We start from the raw sequence: 19,930 nt of genomic DNA on the forward strand, positions 1-19,930 counted from the left end.
AGAAATGGGAATATATGGGTTTATGAGTACAAATGGCCTAAGCCTAAATGGGATATGTGGATCTACTTAATCACATCTCTCTCATTTAGCTTTTCAAAACCCTTACAAGTACTTCACTGAGCTGCCATTGATATGTATAGTGTGAGGGGCGATGGAGTCAACTTCCCAAACATAGATACTTAACTTCTTATGCCTTCCTTTCTTCTCTTAAGACATCCTTTTGTCTTGGTGAACTCTTATTCTTCTTATCATTGCTTTGCTTGTTTTTTGCTTTAACTTTTGCTTAGGTTGCCTTTACAGGTTTTCAACCCAACGAGCTATTCTTTCCTTTTCATTTTTTATTGGCTCTAACTTTTACCTAGGTTGCCTTTATAGGTTTTCAACCCAACGAGCGCTTCTTTCTTTTTCATTTTTTGTTTAAGCAAAGTAACACTTGACAGCATTCACATTAATGGGCTTTGCTAACTCTTGACTGTCTATGTCAGCTAGGATCAATGCTCCTCCAGAAAAGGCATGTTTGACGACATAAGGTTCCTTATAGGTCAGAGCCTATTTACCTCTATTATCTTCTTGGTTAAGGAATATTTTCTTGAGTACCAGGTCACCAGCACTGAATTCCCATGGGTAAAGTTTTTTATCAAAAGCTCTGGCCATTCTCTTTTGGTACAATTGTCTAAGATATATTGCAGTAAGCCTTTTTTCTTCAATCGTGTTGAGTTTCTCAAATTGGGTTTTTACCCATTCATTTTCCTCTAAATCTGCCTCAGTTAATACTCTCAAGGATGGAATTTCCATCTCAATAGGTGTGACAGTTTCCATTCCATAAACAAGGGAATATGGGGTTACCCCTATGGATATGCATACAGTAGTACGATAACCATGCCAATCCTTATAAGTTACTATCATTTTCCTAATGATCTTCTTAATATTTTTATTGGCTGCTTAACTGCTCCATTCATTTAAGATCTATATAGGGCCGAATTATTATGCTTGATTTGGAACTTCTCATAAAAGTTTATGACTTCTGTTCCATTGAGATTGGGACCATTATCAGTAATGATCCTTTCAGGAATCCCATATCGGCATAAAATATTTGTCCTTATAAATTTAAAGAACGTCTTTTGCAATGTACTAGCAAATAAATTCGCGTTTAGCCATTTTGTGAAATAATCAATCGCGACAAGGGTGAAGCGATGTCCATTTGAAGCTTTTAGGTTAATTGGACCAATAATGTCAATTCCTCACATTGAGAATGGCCAGGGTGAGACCAAATTATGTAATGGGATTGGAGGAGCATTTATCCTATTAGCATAAATCTGACATTTGTGGCATTTCTTGACACGCTCAAAGCAATCTTTCTCCATTATTAACAAAAAGTAGCCACACCTTTGAATCTGTTTAGCCATAATGTGACCATTCGCATGCGTACCACATATGCCTTCGTGTACCTCAACCATGATTTTCTTTGCTTCTTCTGAACTCACACAGTGAAGTAAGATACCATCGTAACCCCTCTTATACAGAACATCTTTACTAATAAAGAATGTCATAGCCAAACGACAAAGGGTTTTCTTTTCATTCTCAGTCATTCCAGTTAGGTATGATCTCTTAGTAATATAGTCCTTAATATCCTAAAACCAAGGATATTCTTCTTGATCTTCTTCAACATTCAGACAGTATGCTGGAAAGCTTCTAGCTTCTACTCGAATGGGTTGGACATGGACTCCACAATTAAGTTAGATCATTGCTGCTAAAGTAACTAAAGCATCCGCGAAACGATTTTTATCTTGAGTCAAGTGATGAAAGCTAACAACCTTAAATTGCTTAATCAAATTTGTTAAGAGTTCTTGATAGGGAATCAATTTTGCATCCTTTGTTCTCCATTCTCCTGTTACTTGATGAATAATGAGAGCTGAATCACCAAACACCTTCAAACATTGTATACTAAGGATAATAGCTGCTCGAAGACCATTAAGACAAGCTTCATATTCTACTATGTTGTTAGTACAATCAAATTCTAATTTGATGGCCATTGGAAATTGTTTTCCTTTTGGTGAAACGATCACCGCTCCTACCCTATTTCCATACATGTTGGTGGCTCCATCAAAATACATTTCCCATTCTTGCTCTTCATCATTTCCTTCATCACAACCTTCTTCTATAGTGCATATGCCTTCATCAGGAAATTGAAAATCTAATGGCTGGTTATCCTTTAAAGGATTATCGGCCAAGTGATCTGCTATCGCACTACCTTTGACTGACTTTTATATCACATGCTTTATATCATATTCAGATAGTATAACTTGCCATTTCAGTACTCTACGTACAATGTGCGGGCTCTCAAAGATGTACTTGAGTGGATCCACTCACGAGATTAGCCAGGTAGTGTAGTAAAGCATGTATTTCCTTAGCCTTCTAGTTGCCCATACTAGTCCACAACAAGTTTGCCCAATCATTGGATAACGAACTTCACAATCGTTGAACTTTTTGCTCAAGAATTTCTTTCCAGAATCATCACGTTGACCTAGCATTGTTGCCATTGAGCAAGGTAAAGTTGCCAAGTAGAAGATTAGTGGATGTTCTGGTGACGGAGGGACCAAAATTTGGGGATTTAACAAATAATCTTTAATTTTATCAAAGGCCTTTTGACAATCATCATCCCATGTCTCCTTACAATTTTTCTTTAACAGCTTAAACATCGGGTTGCAAGTAGCTGTTAGATTGGAAATGAATCTAGCAATGTAATTCAATTGTCCCAAGAAACTTCTAACTTCTTTCTTTATTTGGGGAGATGGCATTTCTTGAATTGCCCTCACTTTATCTGAATCTACTTCTATCCCTTTACGACTCACAATAAACCCCAGTAACTTCCCAGAAAGAGCTCCAAAGATGCATTTATTTGGATTCAATCTTAGTCGATATTTACGCAATCTCAAAAATAGCTTTCTAAGGACTTCAACATGACTCTCATTCTCTGTTGATTTAGCTACCATATCATCTACATATACTTTAATTTCTTTATGCATTATGTCATGGAATAGTACTGTCATAGCTCGTTGATAAGTTATCCCAGCATTTTTCAAAATCAAAAGGCATCACCCGATAATAATAAGTTCCCTATTGGGTTGTAAAGGTTGTTTTCTCTTTATCTCCTTCATGCATAGGGATTTGATTGTACCCCGAATAACCATCCATAAAGGAATAGCAATAGGCTCGAGCAATATTATCAACCAATACATTAATATGGGGTAGTAGAAAATCATCTTTTGGGCTCGCATAATTTAAATTACAATAATCAACACACATTTAAATCCAACCATCTTTTGTAGGAACGAGAACAATACTTGCCACCCATTGTGGGTAAGTTACTACCTCCAAGAATCTTGCTTCTAACTGCTTCATTACTTCTTCTTTTATTTACAAGGACACCCCCGTATTCATTCTCCTTAACTTCTGTTACTTAGGCTCAACCTTAGGAAGCAATGGTATTTTATGGGAAGCAATGTTTGGGTATAGCCCAGGCATATCATTATAGGACCATGCAAACATATCTATGTATTCTTTAAACAACTCAATCATTCATTCCCTTTTAGGATTATCTACTATTTTGAGAATTTTTTGATCCTCCTCAATTCCCATATTAATCATCTCAATCACTTCTTCATATGGGCATATTCCCTTATCACTCAATTTAAGCATCTTAGAAAAAGTTTGGATTATGTCTTCATCATCGGACTCATAATTATGCATATCAGTAGCAACAAGTGGATCATCTTCATAGGGTTTATTAACCCCTGGGTGAGAGATAGAATCAAAAGAAACAAAATCCCTAGATGATAGAAATGAGTATGGAATGAAATAAAAATATGGAAAAGAAAAGGAAGGGAAAAAAATGAACTGAAGTAGATAGGGTGGAATAAAGAGAGAGACATGAATGCAATTAAAATTCACTTTCAAAAATTATGTGAGTCAAAGGTTTGCATTAGAGAATACCCAGGATCTATTACCTAAACCTGGGCTCAAAAAGGGAATAACAAAACAGGGACAACATAATTGAAACAATTACTCTAAGCTAATAATATCATTGGCCTCTTCAAAATCCTAATTCGCCAGCACTTTGCTGGAATTATTGATTGTAATTGAGCACTTATTCCACATGCTACATCTTCATTGGAAGAGATCACTGAGATATTTGGTTCACATATCACCTCAAATGGGCCTGGGAAGGATTCTTTGATGTGTGGAATCTCTAATTTATTGGCCTTTTTGCCTTTCACCAAACTTGCTTTGTCTTTCACCTGGTCTTCTAGGGTAGGCTCATACCTTAACCCTTGGCAATTACAATTATCCAAAACCTTAATTGGACACGTAATTCCTTGTAAATGAGAGCCTAAACCTCTCCCTGGCATAAACCCACTCTTCATCATGATTTTAGCAACAATGGAATTGATGTTATGTGTATTATCACAAATACCCTCAACCTCCAAGCTTTGAAATGAAACTCCATGATCCTTCTCTGTAGCCTCAATATAAGAGAGTGAGCTTGGTTTGCTCACCATGATTTCCTCCTCTCTTTTGACTACTATAATTCCCCCATTACTAATGAACTTAACCTTTTAGTGTAAGGTAGAAGGAACAGCCCTAGCAGAATGAATCCATGGCCTTCCTAGTAGTATTGTGTAGCTTGGATCTATGTTCATGAGTTGGAAATCCACCTTAAACATGCTTAGTCCTATCTCCAGAGAGAGACAAACGGATCCTAATACTTCTCGTCTTGATCCATCGAATGCTCTTAACACAATATTGCTTTTGTGTACACTTGAACTTCTAGTGACAATGATTTAAATGTGGAGAGTGGTAAGACATTTCATGCTGATCCTCTGTCAATCAATACTCTTGTGATTATGAACCCTTCACATTTTAAAGTGATATGCAAAGCTTTAGTTTGGTGGACAGTAGTTTCTGTAACTTCCTCTTCCGAAAAGGAAATGGTAGAGAAGGCTTTTACAACATTCATTACACTTGCCACCTTCTCAGGGGTTATATTAGGCTGCATGAAAGCTTGATTCAACACTTCTTGCAATGCTTGGTGATGCGCTTTGGAATTCAAAATCAAAGAAAATATTGAGATACGCACTAGAGTTTTCTTCAATTGATCCACAATGCTGTAATCACTTTGCTTCATAATCGATAGAAACTCATATTCTAATTTTCCATTTCTTTGGGATTGTCTTCCTTTGGCCTGTCAACATTTGCATTTTTCTCTCTTACCATTTTTCTAACGTAAGATAGTAAGTATGGCTTTCTACTTCGAGTAACACCCCTTGGGTTTGCTATTTCATTGCTTGTTCCGAAAATTAATGTTGGGTTATTGTGGTTGTCCACAATGCTTTAATATCTCCACTGGACTGCTCGATCACTTTCATAGGGAAAGGGATGAGGCGTGCTTATGGTCAATGTTGGTTGTCTTGTGTGAGGTATAAGATCTATAGAGGCTTTGTTGATCACAAAAGAGACTGCCTGGACTTGCTATTTTGTGCTTGAATTAATGACAAGCTCAATACACTTTTTCTCTATCATGCATACTTTGGTGTCTCCCTTCTTTACAGACACAATCCCTAGCACCATCATTTTTCTAATAGCTTCTTTAAACTATTCACAACTTTCTATGGCCTATTTTCTCCTGATGATATTCATAGTATCTAGGCATTTAATCATTGATATTATCTGTGAGGAGCATTTCTTGTATATAGCCATATTCCTTTAAGTGAGCATAAAGCTCGTTCATAGGCATCTTGATCCTTGTAGAGCTTTTGAAACACGCATCCTCTTCTTCAATAGCGTTGACTTATTTTTCATGATTTAGAAGTAGATCAGTGGTAATGGTAGAGCTTCCCTCTTCTTTAAGCTGGATATGATTAGAATCAACCAGGTCTAGCACATTCCTTTTAAACGTCACACAGTCTTCTATTGAGTGTCCAGGTGCACTCATACGATATTCAAATAACATTTGGATTATACCATGTTGGGTAAGGCGGACCAAGAAGCTTATAAGGTCATGGACCTAATAATTAGGCTGCCAAAAGTTATGGTACAATTCAGCATTTGTTAATCCAAAATTAGGCCATGGGCGATGATAAAACACATTTGTTACCCACTTTTATTTGTCAATTAGGACCATTTTATTAATGATTTATCACCTTCAAGTGCACACATTGCATTAGATTTGGAACTTTGCCTAAGTTTCTAAGATCAGTGCACTAGGGGCATTTTGGTCCAAAAAATGAACTTTTGAGAAAATGTACAAGAAAATTGACAAAGTGCATTTTATGTCCAGTTGATGAATGGTGAAATTATATTTTTAAAATTCATTTTAGTTTGGGAGTAATTAAATAAAAAAGTCAACACTTTCTTAAGTGTCTTAGTTTGTCCTAGTTTTTGGTTTGCCTTTGTGTGAAAATTTTTATATAATTTTGTGCAGCCTAAAACTTGGTTAATTTAATAAATTCTCCCTTCTAATTATGAATTTAATTCTGGACATGAATTAGATTTTATTATATCATATGCTATTTAATTGAATTATGTGATTTATGTGACATAGGTGGCATGTGACTTGTGCATCAATTGGGCAATTGAGGTCAACACTCCTTGAGGACAATGGCTGATGGTTTGCACGTGAATTATGATTATTTTGAGGGATTAGATCAGCTAAAATGATGTGGATGACACATGGAAAATTAGGCACACATTGGAATCATCTACAAACCAATAGGAAGTTGCCACCTTGCAAGTGTGACAAGGCTCCCATTTACATTTTAATTTCTTTTTCCTTATTTTAATTAAGCTTCAGCTGATGGGAGACACCAAGGAGCACGCCATTTTAAGTCCCAAATGGGATCCAACACATATCTCATTCATCTTCCACATTCTCTCTCTCTTGTTCATAGTGTTCTTCATTTTCTCTCTTTTGTTCTTCATTTTCCAGCACCCTAACCTCCATTTTCAGCCACCAAACCTCCACAAAACTCATACCATTCTTCTCCTCTCTTCATTTTCGTTCCATCCCTTCCATTTTCACAAGGATTGAAGCTCATTTCCATCATTCAAGAGCTATGGAGTTTGGCCTTCACAAGCAATCACTAGGGTTCTTGAAGATGAAGATTGGCTAAGTTTCTTTGTGGAATCCTAGAGAGATGAAGATGGAGGATGAGTCTTGAGCTTCAAATTGGCTAAGTTCTTTTGTTTCCTATCCTCTTCTCTTTTTACTAGATGGTTAGATTCCTTAATCTAGGGTTTAATCATCTTAGCTTATAAATTCTAATTTGAATTTGATGTTGATGTAAAGAGAGAGGATTGTTTCATTTAATTTCTTCCTTGGACAGCCATGACTGAATTTTGCCACTCTTTGTTTGGCACATAATCTTGTGTTTTTCAATTAGTGAATTTCTTGTGTTAATATTGCATAATCTTGTGGTGTTAATGCTTGTGTTGTTGAGTAGCTTGACATAATCTTGTGGTTGCTCAATTTATGTGTTTGACCATGGCTGTTGAGAGAGGATTTTGAGTGAATCACTTGGCTAATGTCTTCACCAATTGGTTAATTGAACTAGGGACTTTAATCTAAGACCTAGGGAGGTTAGCTAATTAGGTTAATTGGCTTAGGATAATTTTCTTAAGTCATGACAGCTTTAGTCAAGAGGAAAGGGAAGCTAAACTTAGCCTAATCATGAGAAGATAATGAGTCCAAAATCAACTAATCTCTAGGGTTCCATTATTGTAAAAAGGGAAGTTCATTTCACTCACTTTCACTAGCATTTTAATTACTTGCACATTAGGTAATTAGTTTAGATAATTAGCTAGGTAACTAAATTCCTACAAACTTTGGTTGATTTATTTCACTAGATAACTTTCAATTAGACTTAAAACCATTCCTTGGGAGATGACCTAGGGTTGGCCCTATATTGCATTAGGGTTAGCTTTAGTGTAATTTTGAGGATAAGCGACTAATTTCCTATCAAAATTTTGGCGCCGTTGCCGGGGAATGGTTTAAGTTTAATTCTAAGGTTGTTTAGTACTTAATTTACATTTTTAGTGTTCCTGGAAAATTTTTGAAAAATTATAAAAATTTGTGTTTTTTGTTTGTTTAGTGTTTTTTGTGTGTTTTGAGTGTTTTTATTCTGTTTTGAAAAAGAAAAAAAATTTAGTGCAATTTTCGTTGGTTTGGTGTAGAGCTGAAAATACTCTGTTTCTAGTGTCTCTGTCTGAAATTGAAAAATTAACTGGGAATGAGTCTGAGGGAATTTGAACTTGAAATTTATTTCATTGAAAGCTCTATATCTTAGCTTCACTTTAAAATTGGTTTGGTCAATTTTGGACGTGGGAAGTGTCCTGTGGAAATTTTACAATCTAACAAGGTCCAGGGAGCCATTACAGAGGATTCCCAAAACCCTGTTTCAACTTTGAGTTAGCATATCTTCCTCTTTGTGCGTTCAAATTGATTGATTCCAGTTTCATTTTTCTTATCGCTGTCTTATCTTTGTTTCTTGTGTTTAGGATTTTCTTCAATTTTTCCATTTTCCTATTTGAAAGTTTGTTAGAAGCTCTGAAGGTCTTCTGGACGAAATCCTGTTTCTCCAGACCTGAGGACCAACTTGTGAAAAATTCTGGGAACGATTGGGAAGGATTTTTAATCTAAAAGTTTTATATAATTTTCCTGTATATCTCTTGTGTTTCTCATAAAAGTTTCAGGGGAATTTATCATGTGGATTTGCTGATAGAAAATTCACAAGTTCACTGTCTCCAGAGAGCCTACTGTGCGAATTCCAGAATTGCCAAAGCTTCTTGATTGAGCATTTCTAACTCTCTTTCTACTTGTTTGGTGTTATTTTTTTTTTCATTTTGTTGCTATTGAGTTTAATAAAAAAAATAAAAAAAATTATTTCTCTTGCTTTTGTGTGTTTTGAATTGTTTCATGTTGATTTGCATTTTAGTTTAGTTTGTTCTTTGTTCTTAATTTTCTTGAGCTTGATTAGTGCATGACCCGAAGAAAACATACCTCTTTTGTTGAATTAGATCCAGAAATTGAAAGAACTATTTCTAGATTGAGAAGATCACAACCTATTCTTGATTCTCATTTGGTTTGTAATTCAACAATGGAAGGTATCTTAGGACATGAGCATGTGCATAATGAGGGCCATGGGAATGGGAATGAGAATTTGCATGATGATGGCCATGTTAATAATGAATTTGAAGGCTTGCATAACCCTAGAGAGGAGAGGAGCATTAGGCAATTAACTCAACCTAATTGGCATGATAATCCTTATGGCTTATATGTTCCTCCTACTAATGTTCAATTTGAAATTAAATCCTCCTTGATTAATGCATTGCCTAAATTTCATGGGTTACCAGGAGAGGATTGTCATAGGTTTTTGCATACTTTCCTATTGGTTTGTGATACTATGAAGCCTATGCATGTAAATGTTGATGATGTTCAAGCTAAGGCTTTTGTATTTTCTCTTGAAGGTTTAGCAAAGGAGTGGTATTTCAACTACCCTTCTTATGTGAAAGTGAGCACATGGGCCGAGCTAAGAAGACTCTTCTTAGATAAATTCTTTCCAAATTCCAAGGTCACCAATTTGAGAAAGCAAATCTATGGGGTCCAACAAGGAGAGGATGAGAGTCTCTATGAGTATTGGACTAGATTCCAAGGCCTTTTGGCTAAATGCCCACACCATCAAATTTCTAGTGAGAATTTAGTCCAATATTTCTATGAGGGCTTGATTCCAAGAGACAAAGTTAACATTGATGCCGCTAGTGGTGGATGCTTGATTGACCTCACTTCCTTAAAGGCTTGGGAACTAATTGACAAGATGGCTTCAAGTGGTGCTCAATACTCTACAAGGGAAAAGAGAAATGTGAATATGGTAGGTTCCTCAGTTCTTAATGATTCATATGTGGACTTGCTAGCTGCCAAGATTGGGAGAATGTTGGCTCCACAAATATCTCAAGTGAGCAATGTAAGTACTTCTCAAGCACTTGTCCCTTATTCTTGTACTTTTTGTGACTCACCTATGCATGTAGAAAGCAATTGTCCTATTAAGTTTGAACAAGTAAATGCTATCTACAATGGAAAACAATCCTATGGTGGGAGGCAAGGGCAAGGAGCTTATTCTAATACTTACAACCCTTCATGGAGAGACCATCCTAATTTCTCCTATTCAAATCCAAATGTGGCTTTACAAGACAATCAACAAAGAGGATCCTATCAAAACACCTTTGGCCGTGACCCTCCACCTCATTTGTCTCAAGGTAGCTCTTCTCAAAGCTACAATCCAAGTGGTAATTCTCTTACACCTTCTTCTAATTCTTATAGTGATAGGAGGCTTGTTCCAATTGAGAGTTCTTCTAATTCGAACTCTTCTAATGATGTGAATGTGTTACGTAAGCAGTTGATTGAAATGAACTCTTTGTATAAAAACATGTATGATGGCTTAGGGAACAAGGTAGAGAGTATGGGTAACAAGTGTGAGAACATGAACTCTAAAATTGATGCCCTTACTTCTCAAATGAATATGCTTGCTAACCAATTAAGTGCAGCCAATGCTCAAGCCTCTACATTACCATCCAACACCGTTGCTAATCCTAAAGCTAATCTTAATGCTATCACATTGAGGAGTGGCAAGGAGTTGGGAGAAAGAGTACAAGAAGACAAAAGACAAGGGAAGGCCGAGAAGCCCTCTTTAAATTCTTCAATTGATGTTAATGTTTCTAGTTCTTCTTTTGCTCCTAATGATGCATCTTTTTGTAGAGATGATGAGGATGAAAACATTGAGGAGATCATATGTGAGCAACCACCATCTAAGGTGGAAAAGGGGACTATGGCCGAGTTGTTTAGTAAGGAAAAAGAGGGAGAGGCCGAGCAAAGTGAAACAAGAAAGGAGAGTTCAAGGAAGGAAGAAGGAAAGCAAAGTCAAGAGATTATGAAGAAGCTTCCTTTTCCACAAGCACAAGTGGTCCCTAAGCAAGTAAAGGGACAATTTGATCAAGAGGTATATGATTTCTTCCACAAGATTCATGTTAATGTACCCTTGATGGATGTAGTTAAGAACTTTCCTAAGTATGCCAAATTTTTGAAAGATTGTTGTACAAATAAAAGAAAATTTAGGCCTAATGCAAGGGTACAATTACCCTCATCTGTGAGTGCTATCATGAAGCCTCAACTCCCTATAAAATGTGAGGACCCCGGTTCCTTCACAATTCCATGCAAGATTGGCAACACACATTTTTCTCATGCATTGATAGACTTAGGTGCAGCCATTAATGTTATGCCTCTTTCAATTTATCATGCCTTGAGTCTTGATTGCATGCATAAGACACCTATGATATGCCAATTAGCGGATAGAAGTGTTAGAAGACCACATGGAGTAGTAGAAGACTTGTTGGTTTGTGTTAAAGGTCTATTATTTCCTGTGGATTTCTATGTGCTTGATATGTCAAAAGAAGGGAGTGGGGATGATATTTTGATTTTAGGAAGGCCATTTATGAGGACTGCCCGTACATTGATTGACATGGAAAAAGGTAGTTTGATTTTGAAATGTGGAGAGGATCATGTTATTTTTAATATATATGAAGCAATGAAACATCCTTTTGAGGATTATTCTTTGTTAGGTGTAAGTTCCATTGAGTTATTGCTTCATGATGCTTGTGAGTCTCACATGCTTGATTCTTTCTCACATGTTGATGATGATTTGTCTCTTGTTACTACTACATGTATTGATGGATGTAGTTGTCCTATTTGTTTAGAGATTGATGCATGCTTGAATGATGCAACTACTTCTTCTCATGATTTGTTTAAAATATCTCCTATGCTTGATCTTGAAATGCTTGAGAAGGGTATATCTTCTTGTGTTGTAGGTACTAAAGCCATTAAGGCCGAATCTATGAGTTTTTCTCCACTCGAGCTTGATGTTCTTAGGATTCCCAAGCTATTGGAGGAAAATTCTACACTTTCACATGTCGAGGCCGTGGCTCAAGTCCAAGCACTTGAGGACAAGTTGCAAGAAAAGGGGGAGGCTGTAAAGAAAGAAGAGGAGAAATCAAAAACAAGTGAGAAGCCTAAAAGACAAGATAGTACCATGGAATATTCCACCAAATTAGACTTGAAGAAGCTCATTCCCTCTTGTGTAGAGCCACCTACCTTGGAGTTGAAGCCTTTACCATCCAATCTCAAGTATGCATATCTCATTGAGAATGAGAAGCTTCCGGTAATAATTTCTAACTCTTTATCTCTTGAGGAAGAAAATGCATTACTTGATGTGTTGAGAAAGAACATACATGCTATTGGTTGGACTTTGGCTGACATTCCTGGTATTGACCCTATTGTGTGCACACATAAAATTTTTCTTGAGGACAATGCTAAGCCCATTAGGCAACCACAAAGGAGACTTAACCCATTGATTTTAGATGTGGTAAAGAAAGAGGTTGTTAAGCTACTTAGTGCTGGGATCATCTATCCTATAGCTGACAGTGAGTGGGTGTCTCCAACCCAAGTTGTACCTAAGAAAGGGGGGATTACTGTGGTAAAAAATGAGAAAGGAGAGCTTGTTCCAACTAGAGTTCAAAATGCTTGGAGAGTGTGCATAGACTATAGGAAGCTCAATAATGTGACTAGGAAGGACCATTTTCCTTTGCCTTTTATTGATCAAATGCTTGAGAGATTGGCTTCCAAGTCCCATTATTGCTTCCTAGATGGGTTTAGTGGGTATTTTCAGATTCCTATAGCTCCTAGTGACCAAGATAAGACTACCTTTACATGCCCCTTTGGTACATTTGCCTATAGGAGGATGCCTTTTGGTCTTTGCAATGCACCTGGTACTTTTCAAAGATGCATGATGTCCATATTTTGTGATTTTATTGAACATTGCATGGAAGTCTTTATGGATGATTTTACTGTGTATGGTGAGTCCTTTGATTCATGCTTGCATTCTTTAGATAAAGTGCTTGGTAGGTGCATTGAAAAGAAGCTTGTGCTTAACTTTGAAAAATGCCATTTCATGGTAGATAAAGGAATTGTTTTAGGCCATTTGATTTCTTCCAATGGCATAGAGGTGGATAAGGCCAAAGTAGATGTGATTGCTTCTTTGCCATATCCTGTTTGTTTGAAAGATTTGAGATCATTTTTGGGACATGCAGGCTTTTATAGGAGATTTATAAAGGGGTTTAGTGAAATTGCTTTGCCTATGTCTAAACTCTTACAAAAAGATGTTGATTTTGTTTTTGATGATGCTTGCAAAAGGAGTTTTGACACTTTGAAAAGCATGCTCATTTCCCCTCCCATTCTTAAAGCCCCAAATTGGTCTTTACCTTTTGAGTTGTCATGTGATGCTTCTAATTTTGCTGTGGGAGCTATGCTTGGTCAAAGAGAGGGCAAGTTATCATATGTGATTGCTTATGCATCTAGGACCCTAGATTCAGCTCAGGTTAATTACACCACAACTGAGAAAGAGTTGTTTGCTATTGTTTTTGCACTTGATAAATTTAGATCATATCTTCTTAACTCTAAAGTTGTTGTGTACACTGACCATGCTGCTGTGAGGTACTTGTTTAAGAAGACAGATTCTAAGCCTCGCTTGATTCGATGGGTGATCTTAATGCAAGAATTTGATGTGGAGATAAGGGATAGGAGTGGTTCTACCAATCAAGTAGCGGATCATTTGTCTAGACTACCTCATTTAAAAGCTACTATGGTAAACTCTAACCCTACTATTCCTTGTGATTCATTTCCTGATGAGGCATTGTGTGCCATTTCATCTAAGCCTCCATGGTATGCCTCTTTTGCTAACTATATTGAGTGTAGAGTCTTGCCTCCTTGTGCTTCACGTTTTGCCATTGAAAAATTGAAAAGAGAGTCTAGATTTTACATTTGGGAACCACCTTTGATGTGGAAGATTTGTAGTGATAAAGTGATTAGGAGGTGTGTTGATGATGTTGATGTGCCTTCTGTTCTTGAATTTTGTCACTCTCATGCATGTGGTGGTCATTTTAGCTCAAATAAGACAGCTAGGAAGGTTTTAGATTGTGGATTGTATTGGCCTAGCTTGTTTAAAGACTCTTATGAATTTTGTAAAGCATGCTTGAAATGTCAAAAGGTTAGTAGTTGGGGTAAGAGACATGAAATGCCTCAACAACCCATTTTATTTTGTGAGATTTTTGATGTTTGGGGCATTGACTTCATGGGTCCCTTTCCACCATCCTTTAGTTTTGAGTACATATTACTTGGTGTTGATTATGTTTCAAAGTGGATTGAAGCCATTCCTACTAGAACTTGTGATGCTAAGATTGTTTTGAAGTTTCTCAAATCTAATATTTTTTGTAGGTATGGAGTTCCTAAGGCCTTGGTAAGTGACCAAGGATCCCACTTTTGCAATAAGATGATGAAGGCTCTCTTGGCTAAATATGGGGTGCATCACAAAATCTCTACACCATATCATCCCCAAACTAATGGCCAAGCCGAAGTATCAAATAGAGAAGTCAAGAAAATCCTAACCAAGGTGGTGAACACAAATAGGAAGGATTGGTCTTTACACTTGGAGGATGCTTTGTGGGCTTATCGGACCGCTTATAAGACTCCCATTGGCATGTCTCCTTTTCGATTGGTGTATGGAAAGGCTTGCCACCTCCCTGTGGAGATAGAGCATAGGGCCTATTGGGCCATCAAGAAACTAAACTTGGATTTCCATCTTTCGGCTAAGGAGAGATTTCTTCAAATGCAAGAACTTGAGGAGCTTAGGTTGGATGCCTATGAGTCTTCTAGAATCTATAAGGAGAAAACAAGGATCCTTCATGACAAGCTAATCTTGAGGAAAAAGTTCCAAGAAGGAGATCAAGTCCTCTTGTTCCAAACAAGGTTTATTCATAAGCATGCCAAGTTGAAGTCTAAGTGGGAGGGACCATATCTAGTGACCAAGGTGTTTCCCTATGGGGTTTTGCAACTCTTGAATAAAGCCACGGGTTCCACTATGCAAATCAATGGTCACCTATGCAAGCTCTACAAAGATGCCAAATCACTTCAAAAGGAGGAGGACTTCTCTCAACATGTTTTTGAACCACCATGATAAGGTTGTATCTCTCTAACCTTGAGCTTTTACCTTCCTTTAATTGATATATTTAATGATAGGTATAGTTCAAGTGTGGGGGAGATGAACCTAGTAGGAAAATTAGAGTTTATTTGCTTTATTTGACTTCTTGTTTTGTGTTTTAGTTTGAAAAAAAAAAAATCTGCACCACACTTTTGTTATGCATTCATTATTGATCTCACCTTATTTTATCACTAGTCTATACATACATTGAGGACAATGCATGATTTAAGTGTGGGGGAGAGAAATAAACATTTTGTTTTGTTTGTTTGGTTTTGTTTGGTTTTGCAAAAAAAAATTCAAAAAAATGTTTTGTTTTGTTTGAGGTTACTTAATTACCTAGCTCTTGAATGGATATTTTGATTCTTGAGATGTGGTAATTTTTAGGATTGAATAGGTGTGAAGTGAACATTCTTTTACCTTGAATTAATGGATTAGAGTGGCATATTACCCATTCATGGAAGAGGCTAAACACTCATGTGTGATTAATTCCTTAGTGATGTTACCCTCTAGAATTTGTTTCACTTCTTAATTAAGACCATATATCTTGCACTTGTTTGATAGGAGATGAGAGATGGCATTCATAAAAAATAGCCAAGAGCCAAATAGCCAACCTATTATTATTTATTATCCTTTGTTAGCCACTTTGAGCCTTTGGTTTGATTCTTAAAAAAAAAATATTCACCCTATTTTTCCCCAAGGAATGCATGTTACACTTTTATATGTCTTTTTAATATTCATTGCATGTCCTAGATCAAATGAGTGGATGCCTATTATCATTTCTCTATCCATTACTTCCATTGTTTTCAAAGAGTTAGGGGCAACCAAAAAAAAACAACAAAGATAGATTTGAAAAAAAAAATATAGTCAAAAAGAAAAGAAATAAAGTTGCTAGAAAAAGAAAAAAAAAGAAGAAAAAAAAAAGAAAGAAAAAAAAAATAAAAATAAAATAAAAAGTTGCCTAGCTCATCCATTCCATTTGTTTTTATTATTTCTTATCATTTCTTTCCATCCTCATTGTGTTAAGGTGTTCACTCAATTGAGTTAGGTTATGCTTTGCATATTAAGGGGATATATCTTGATTTAGCATTATTTTGATGCTAACCCTATTTTTTTTATATACATGCATTTCTTAGACATCCTTTCATTACCTATATCACAACCTAATAAAGTCCATTTGATTCTTGATTGCAAGTGCTATTTAGTGATGGAGATGTAGAAGGGTTACAAATTCATAGTAGGGTTTATCCTAAGAAATTTTGAGTGAAATTTAATACCTTATACACTTTGAGTGATGAGAGCAAACACTTAACCTAGAGAGGCTTACTCTTTGACATTGATTCTTGGTAAGGGTTTGTTTGTGATGTGCATAATTCTTTCGTAATTATTGCCACATTGATTGATAATTTGTAGAAGTTCATGAGCTAGTATTTTAGTGACTTGAAACAATGTTTTTCTCTTATTTCTTTGTCTTATAGTTTCTTTTGGGACCTTTTTCACTTGATTTTGCCCGGAGTGCAAAAGCTAAGTGTGGGGAATTGATAGAACACATTTGTTACCCACTTTTATTTGTCAATTAGGACCATTTTATTAATGATTTATCACCTTCAAGTGCACACATTGCATTAGATTTGGAACTTTGCCTAAGTTTCTAAGATCAGTGCACTAGGGGCATTTTGGTCCAAAAAATGAACTTTTGAGAAAATGTACAAGAAAAATTGACAAAGTGCATTTTATGTCCAGTTGATGAATGGTGAAATTATATTTTTAAAATTCATTTTAGTTTGGGAGTAATTAAATAAAAAAGTCAACACTTTCTTAAGTGTCTTAGTTTGTCCTAGTTTTTGGTTTGCCTTTGTGTGAAAATTTTTATATAATTTTGTGCAGCCTGAAACTTGGTTAATTTAATAAATTCTCCCTTCTAATTATGAATTTAATTCTGGACATGAATTAGATTTTATTATATCATATGCTATTTAATTGAATTATGTGATTTATGTGACATAGGTGGCATGTGACTTGTGCATCAATTGGGCAATTGAGGTCAACACTCCTTGAGGACAATGGCTGATGGTTTGCACGTGAATTATGATTATTTTGAGGGATTAGATCAGCTAAAATGATGTGGATGACACATGGAAAATTAGGCACACATTGGAATCATCTACAAACCAATAGGAAGTTGCCACCTTGCAAGTGTGACAAGGCTCCCATTTACATTTTAATTTCTTTTTTCCTTATTTTAATTAAGCTTCAGCTGATGGGAGACACCAAGGAGCACGCCATTTTAAGTCCAAATGGGATCCAACACATATCTCATTCATCTTCCACATTCTCTCTCTCTTGTTCATAGTGTTCTTCATTTTCTCTCTTTTGTTCTTCATTTTCCAGCACCCTAACCTCCATTTTCAGCCACCAAACCTCCACAAAACTCATACCATTCTTCTCCTCTCTTCATTTTCGTTCCATCCCTTCCATTTTCACAAGGATTGAAGCTCATTTCCATCATTCAAGAGCTATGGAGTTTGGCCTTCACAAGCAATCACTAGGGTTCTTGAAGATGAAGATTGGCTAAGTTTCTTTGTGGAATCCTAGAGAGATGAAGATGGAGGATGAGTCTTGAGCTTCAAATTGGCTAAGTTCTTTTGTTTCCTATCCTCTTCTCTTTTTACTAGATGGTTAGATTCCTTAATCTAGGGTTTAATCATCTTAGCTTATAAATTCTAATTTGAATTTGATGTTGATGTAAAGAGAGAGGATTGTTTCATTTAATTTCTTCCTTGGACAGCCATGACTGAATTTTGCCACTCTTTGTTTGGCACATATCTTGTGTTTTTTTCAATTAGTGAATTTCTTGTGTTAATATTGCATAATCTTGTGGTGTTAATGCTTGTGTTGTTGAGTAGCTTGACATAATCTTGTGGTTGCTCAATTTATGTGTTTGACCATGGCTGTTGAGAGAGGATTTTGAGTGAATCACTTGGCTAATGTCTTCACCAATTGGTTAATTGAACTAGGGACTTTAATCTAAGACCTAGGGAGGTTAGCTAATTAGGTTAATTGGCTTAGGATAATTTTCTTAAGTCATGACAGCTTTAGTCAAGAGGAAAGGGAAGCTAAACTTAGCCTAATCATGAGAAGATAATGAGTCCAAAATCAACTAATCTCTAGGGTTCCATTATTGTAAAAAGGGAAGTTCATTTCACTCACTTTCACTAGCATTTTAATTACTTGCACATTAGGTAATTAGTTTAGATAATTAGCTAGGTAACTAAATTCCTACAAACTTTGGTTGATTTATTTCACTAGATAACTTTCAATTAGACTTAAAACCATTCTTGGGAGATGACCTAGGGTTGGCCCTATATTGCATTAGGGTTAGCTTTAGTGTAATTTTGAGGATAAGCGACTAATTTCCTATCAACGATTATCCTTATAGTGGATATTCTCTTCACTCTTCCTGACTCGTGCCTTTGTTAGGTCCTGAACCCAAATTGTTTGCGCTTTAAATTCCTATTCCCTCTATTTGATAAGGGACCTTGAAAACTGGTAGCTACTTGTCTACAGGTTTGAATAGAGTTCACCCTCTCCTTCTTTCTTTTTTGGTCAAGTTCTTTTTTTTTGACGACTGTTCAATTCAGCTTGAAATGGCTATCTTCCCCTCTCGTATGTCCAATACCACAAAAATAGCCATACTTGATGCTTAGTTTTCACAATACTTGACAGTTTTTAACGTTAAGTTAAGAGTGGGCAACATATATTAAAATAATACTTGACGGTTAAAAACGTCATATTAATCTTTATACTTGACGGTTATTTGAAAAAAACCATCAATATATGAAGTAAATATGCACTTCCCAGAATAAATACTTGACGCTTGTTTTTCAAAACATCGTCAAGTATTTATGGCCAACTGCCAGTTCTTTTGGCCATAAATACTTGACGCTTGTTTCCTTTAACCGTCAAGTATTTACAAATACTTGACGCTTGTTTTGAAACAAGCGTCAACTATATTGATACTTGACGGTTATTTTAAAATAACCATCAAGTATTAATGACATAATTTTTTTAAATATGGTAGCTGCTTTAAAGCAGCCCCCTGCATAAGATACAGATAAAGATAAAAAAACAGCCAGCCAGCAAGGAAAATAATGCAATAATAATGAATGTTTGTAATAGTATCTCCTATCTAATTAACATAAAAATTCCCATACATTTAACCTTAAAATCTAAACTTATTTACAAACTAATGTTTCAAATTAAGTGGCCTATCTCATAAAAATTGGCCCAAAAATGTGTATATAAATGTAACTAACTATTGTACCGACCTAACTACTGTTGCTACCCACAACATATTGAAAAACACTTTGGGCCACCTCTTCAAGGACCTCTTCTACATGTGCAGTCGTATAACGAACGCAATAGACGTCCTCGAAGTACTATAAGAAAATAGTTACAACAATTTCAAGTTAATAGGTACCTAATTAAAATTGTTTCAAAATTTATAATTGAAGTGTAATTAAATTTTATATATATACCTGTGTTAATAATGTGTTAGGGGCATGAGAGATAATGTCCTTCATGAACTTCATCAAGCAATAACCACAGTCATTGCTCTGATCTGGCTGGAACAGACACTAATAAAAACACATATCAATAAAATTGTAAAATATAATGAGACAATTTCTTGATTAAAAACTTGACCAATTAAATGAATACCTTAACAGTGACCCATTTCTTCTGAAGATTCAAATGCCCTCATCTTAGGGGCCACAGTCATGTCGGTCATAGTGTGA

General features: G+C 35.9%; 2 protein-coding genes and 1 non-coding gene across 3 annotated transcripts; all 3 read right to left on the minus strand.

Moving 5' to 3' along the window:
- Window positions 1–549: 549 nt before the first annotated feature.
- On the minus strand, window positions 550–1,589 carry LOC129310763 (uncharacterized). Its single transcript, XM_054952681.1, has 2 exons — window positions 1,430–1,589; window positions 550–848 (listed from the first exon to the last, which is right to left on the minus strand). The coding sequence occupies exons 1-2, from the start codon at window positions 1,587–1,589 to the stop codon at window positions 550–552; spliced, it is 459 nt and encodes a 152-aa protein (XP_054808656.1).
- Window positions 1,590–1,736: 147 nt separating this feature from the next.
- Window positions 1,737–3,050, minus strand: LOC129310764 (uncharacterized). Its single transcript, XM_054952682.1, has 3 exons — window positions 2,675–3,050; window positions 2,430–2,524; window positions 1,737–2,261 (listed from the first exon to the last, which is right to left on the minus strand). Exons 1-3 carry the CDS (start codon window positions 3,048–3,050, stop codon window positions 1,737–1,739), a joined length of 996 nt encoding a protein of 331 aa, XP_054808657.1.
- Window positions 3,051–9,632: 6,582 nt separating this feature from the next.
- LOC129312253 (small nucleolar RNA R71) lies at window positions 9,633–9,739 on the minus strand. Its single transcript, XR_008593500.1, has one exon. It is a non-coding gene; the product is annotated as a small nucleolar RNA R71 (small nucleolar RNA).
- Between the last annotated feature and the right edge of the window lie 10,191 nt (window positions 9,740–19,930).

Source organism: Prosopis cineraria, unplaced genomic scaffold, assembly GCF_029017545.1.
Source record: "Prosopis cineraria cultivar Desert tree isolate PC_DT_omini unplaced genomic scaffold, ASM2901754v1 PC5, whole genome shotgun sequence".
In the NCBI taxonomy this organism is placed as follows: domain Eukaryota; kingdom Viridiplantae; phylum Streptophyta; class Magnoliopsida; order Fabales; family Fabaceae; genus Prosopis; species Prosopis cineraria.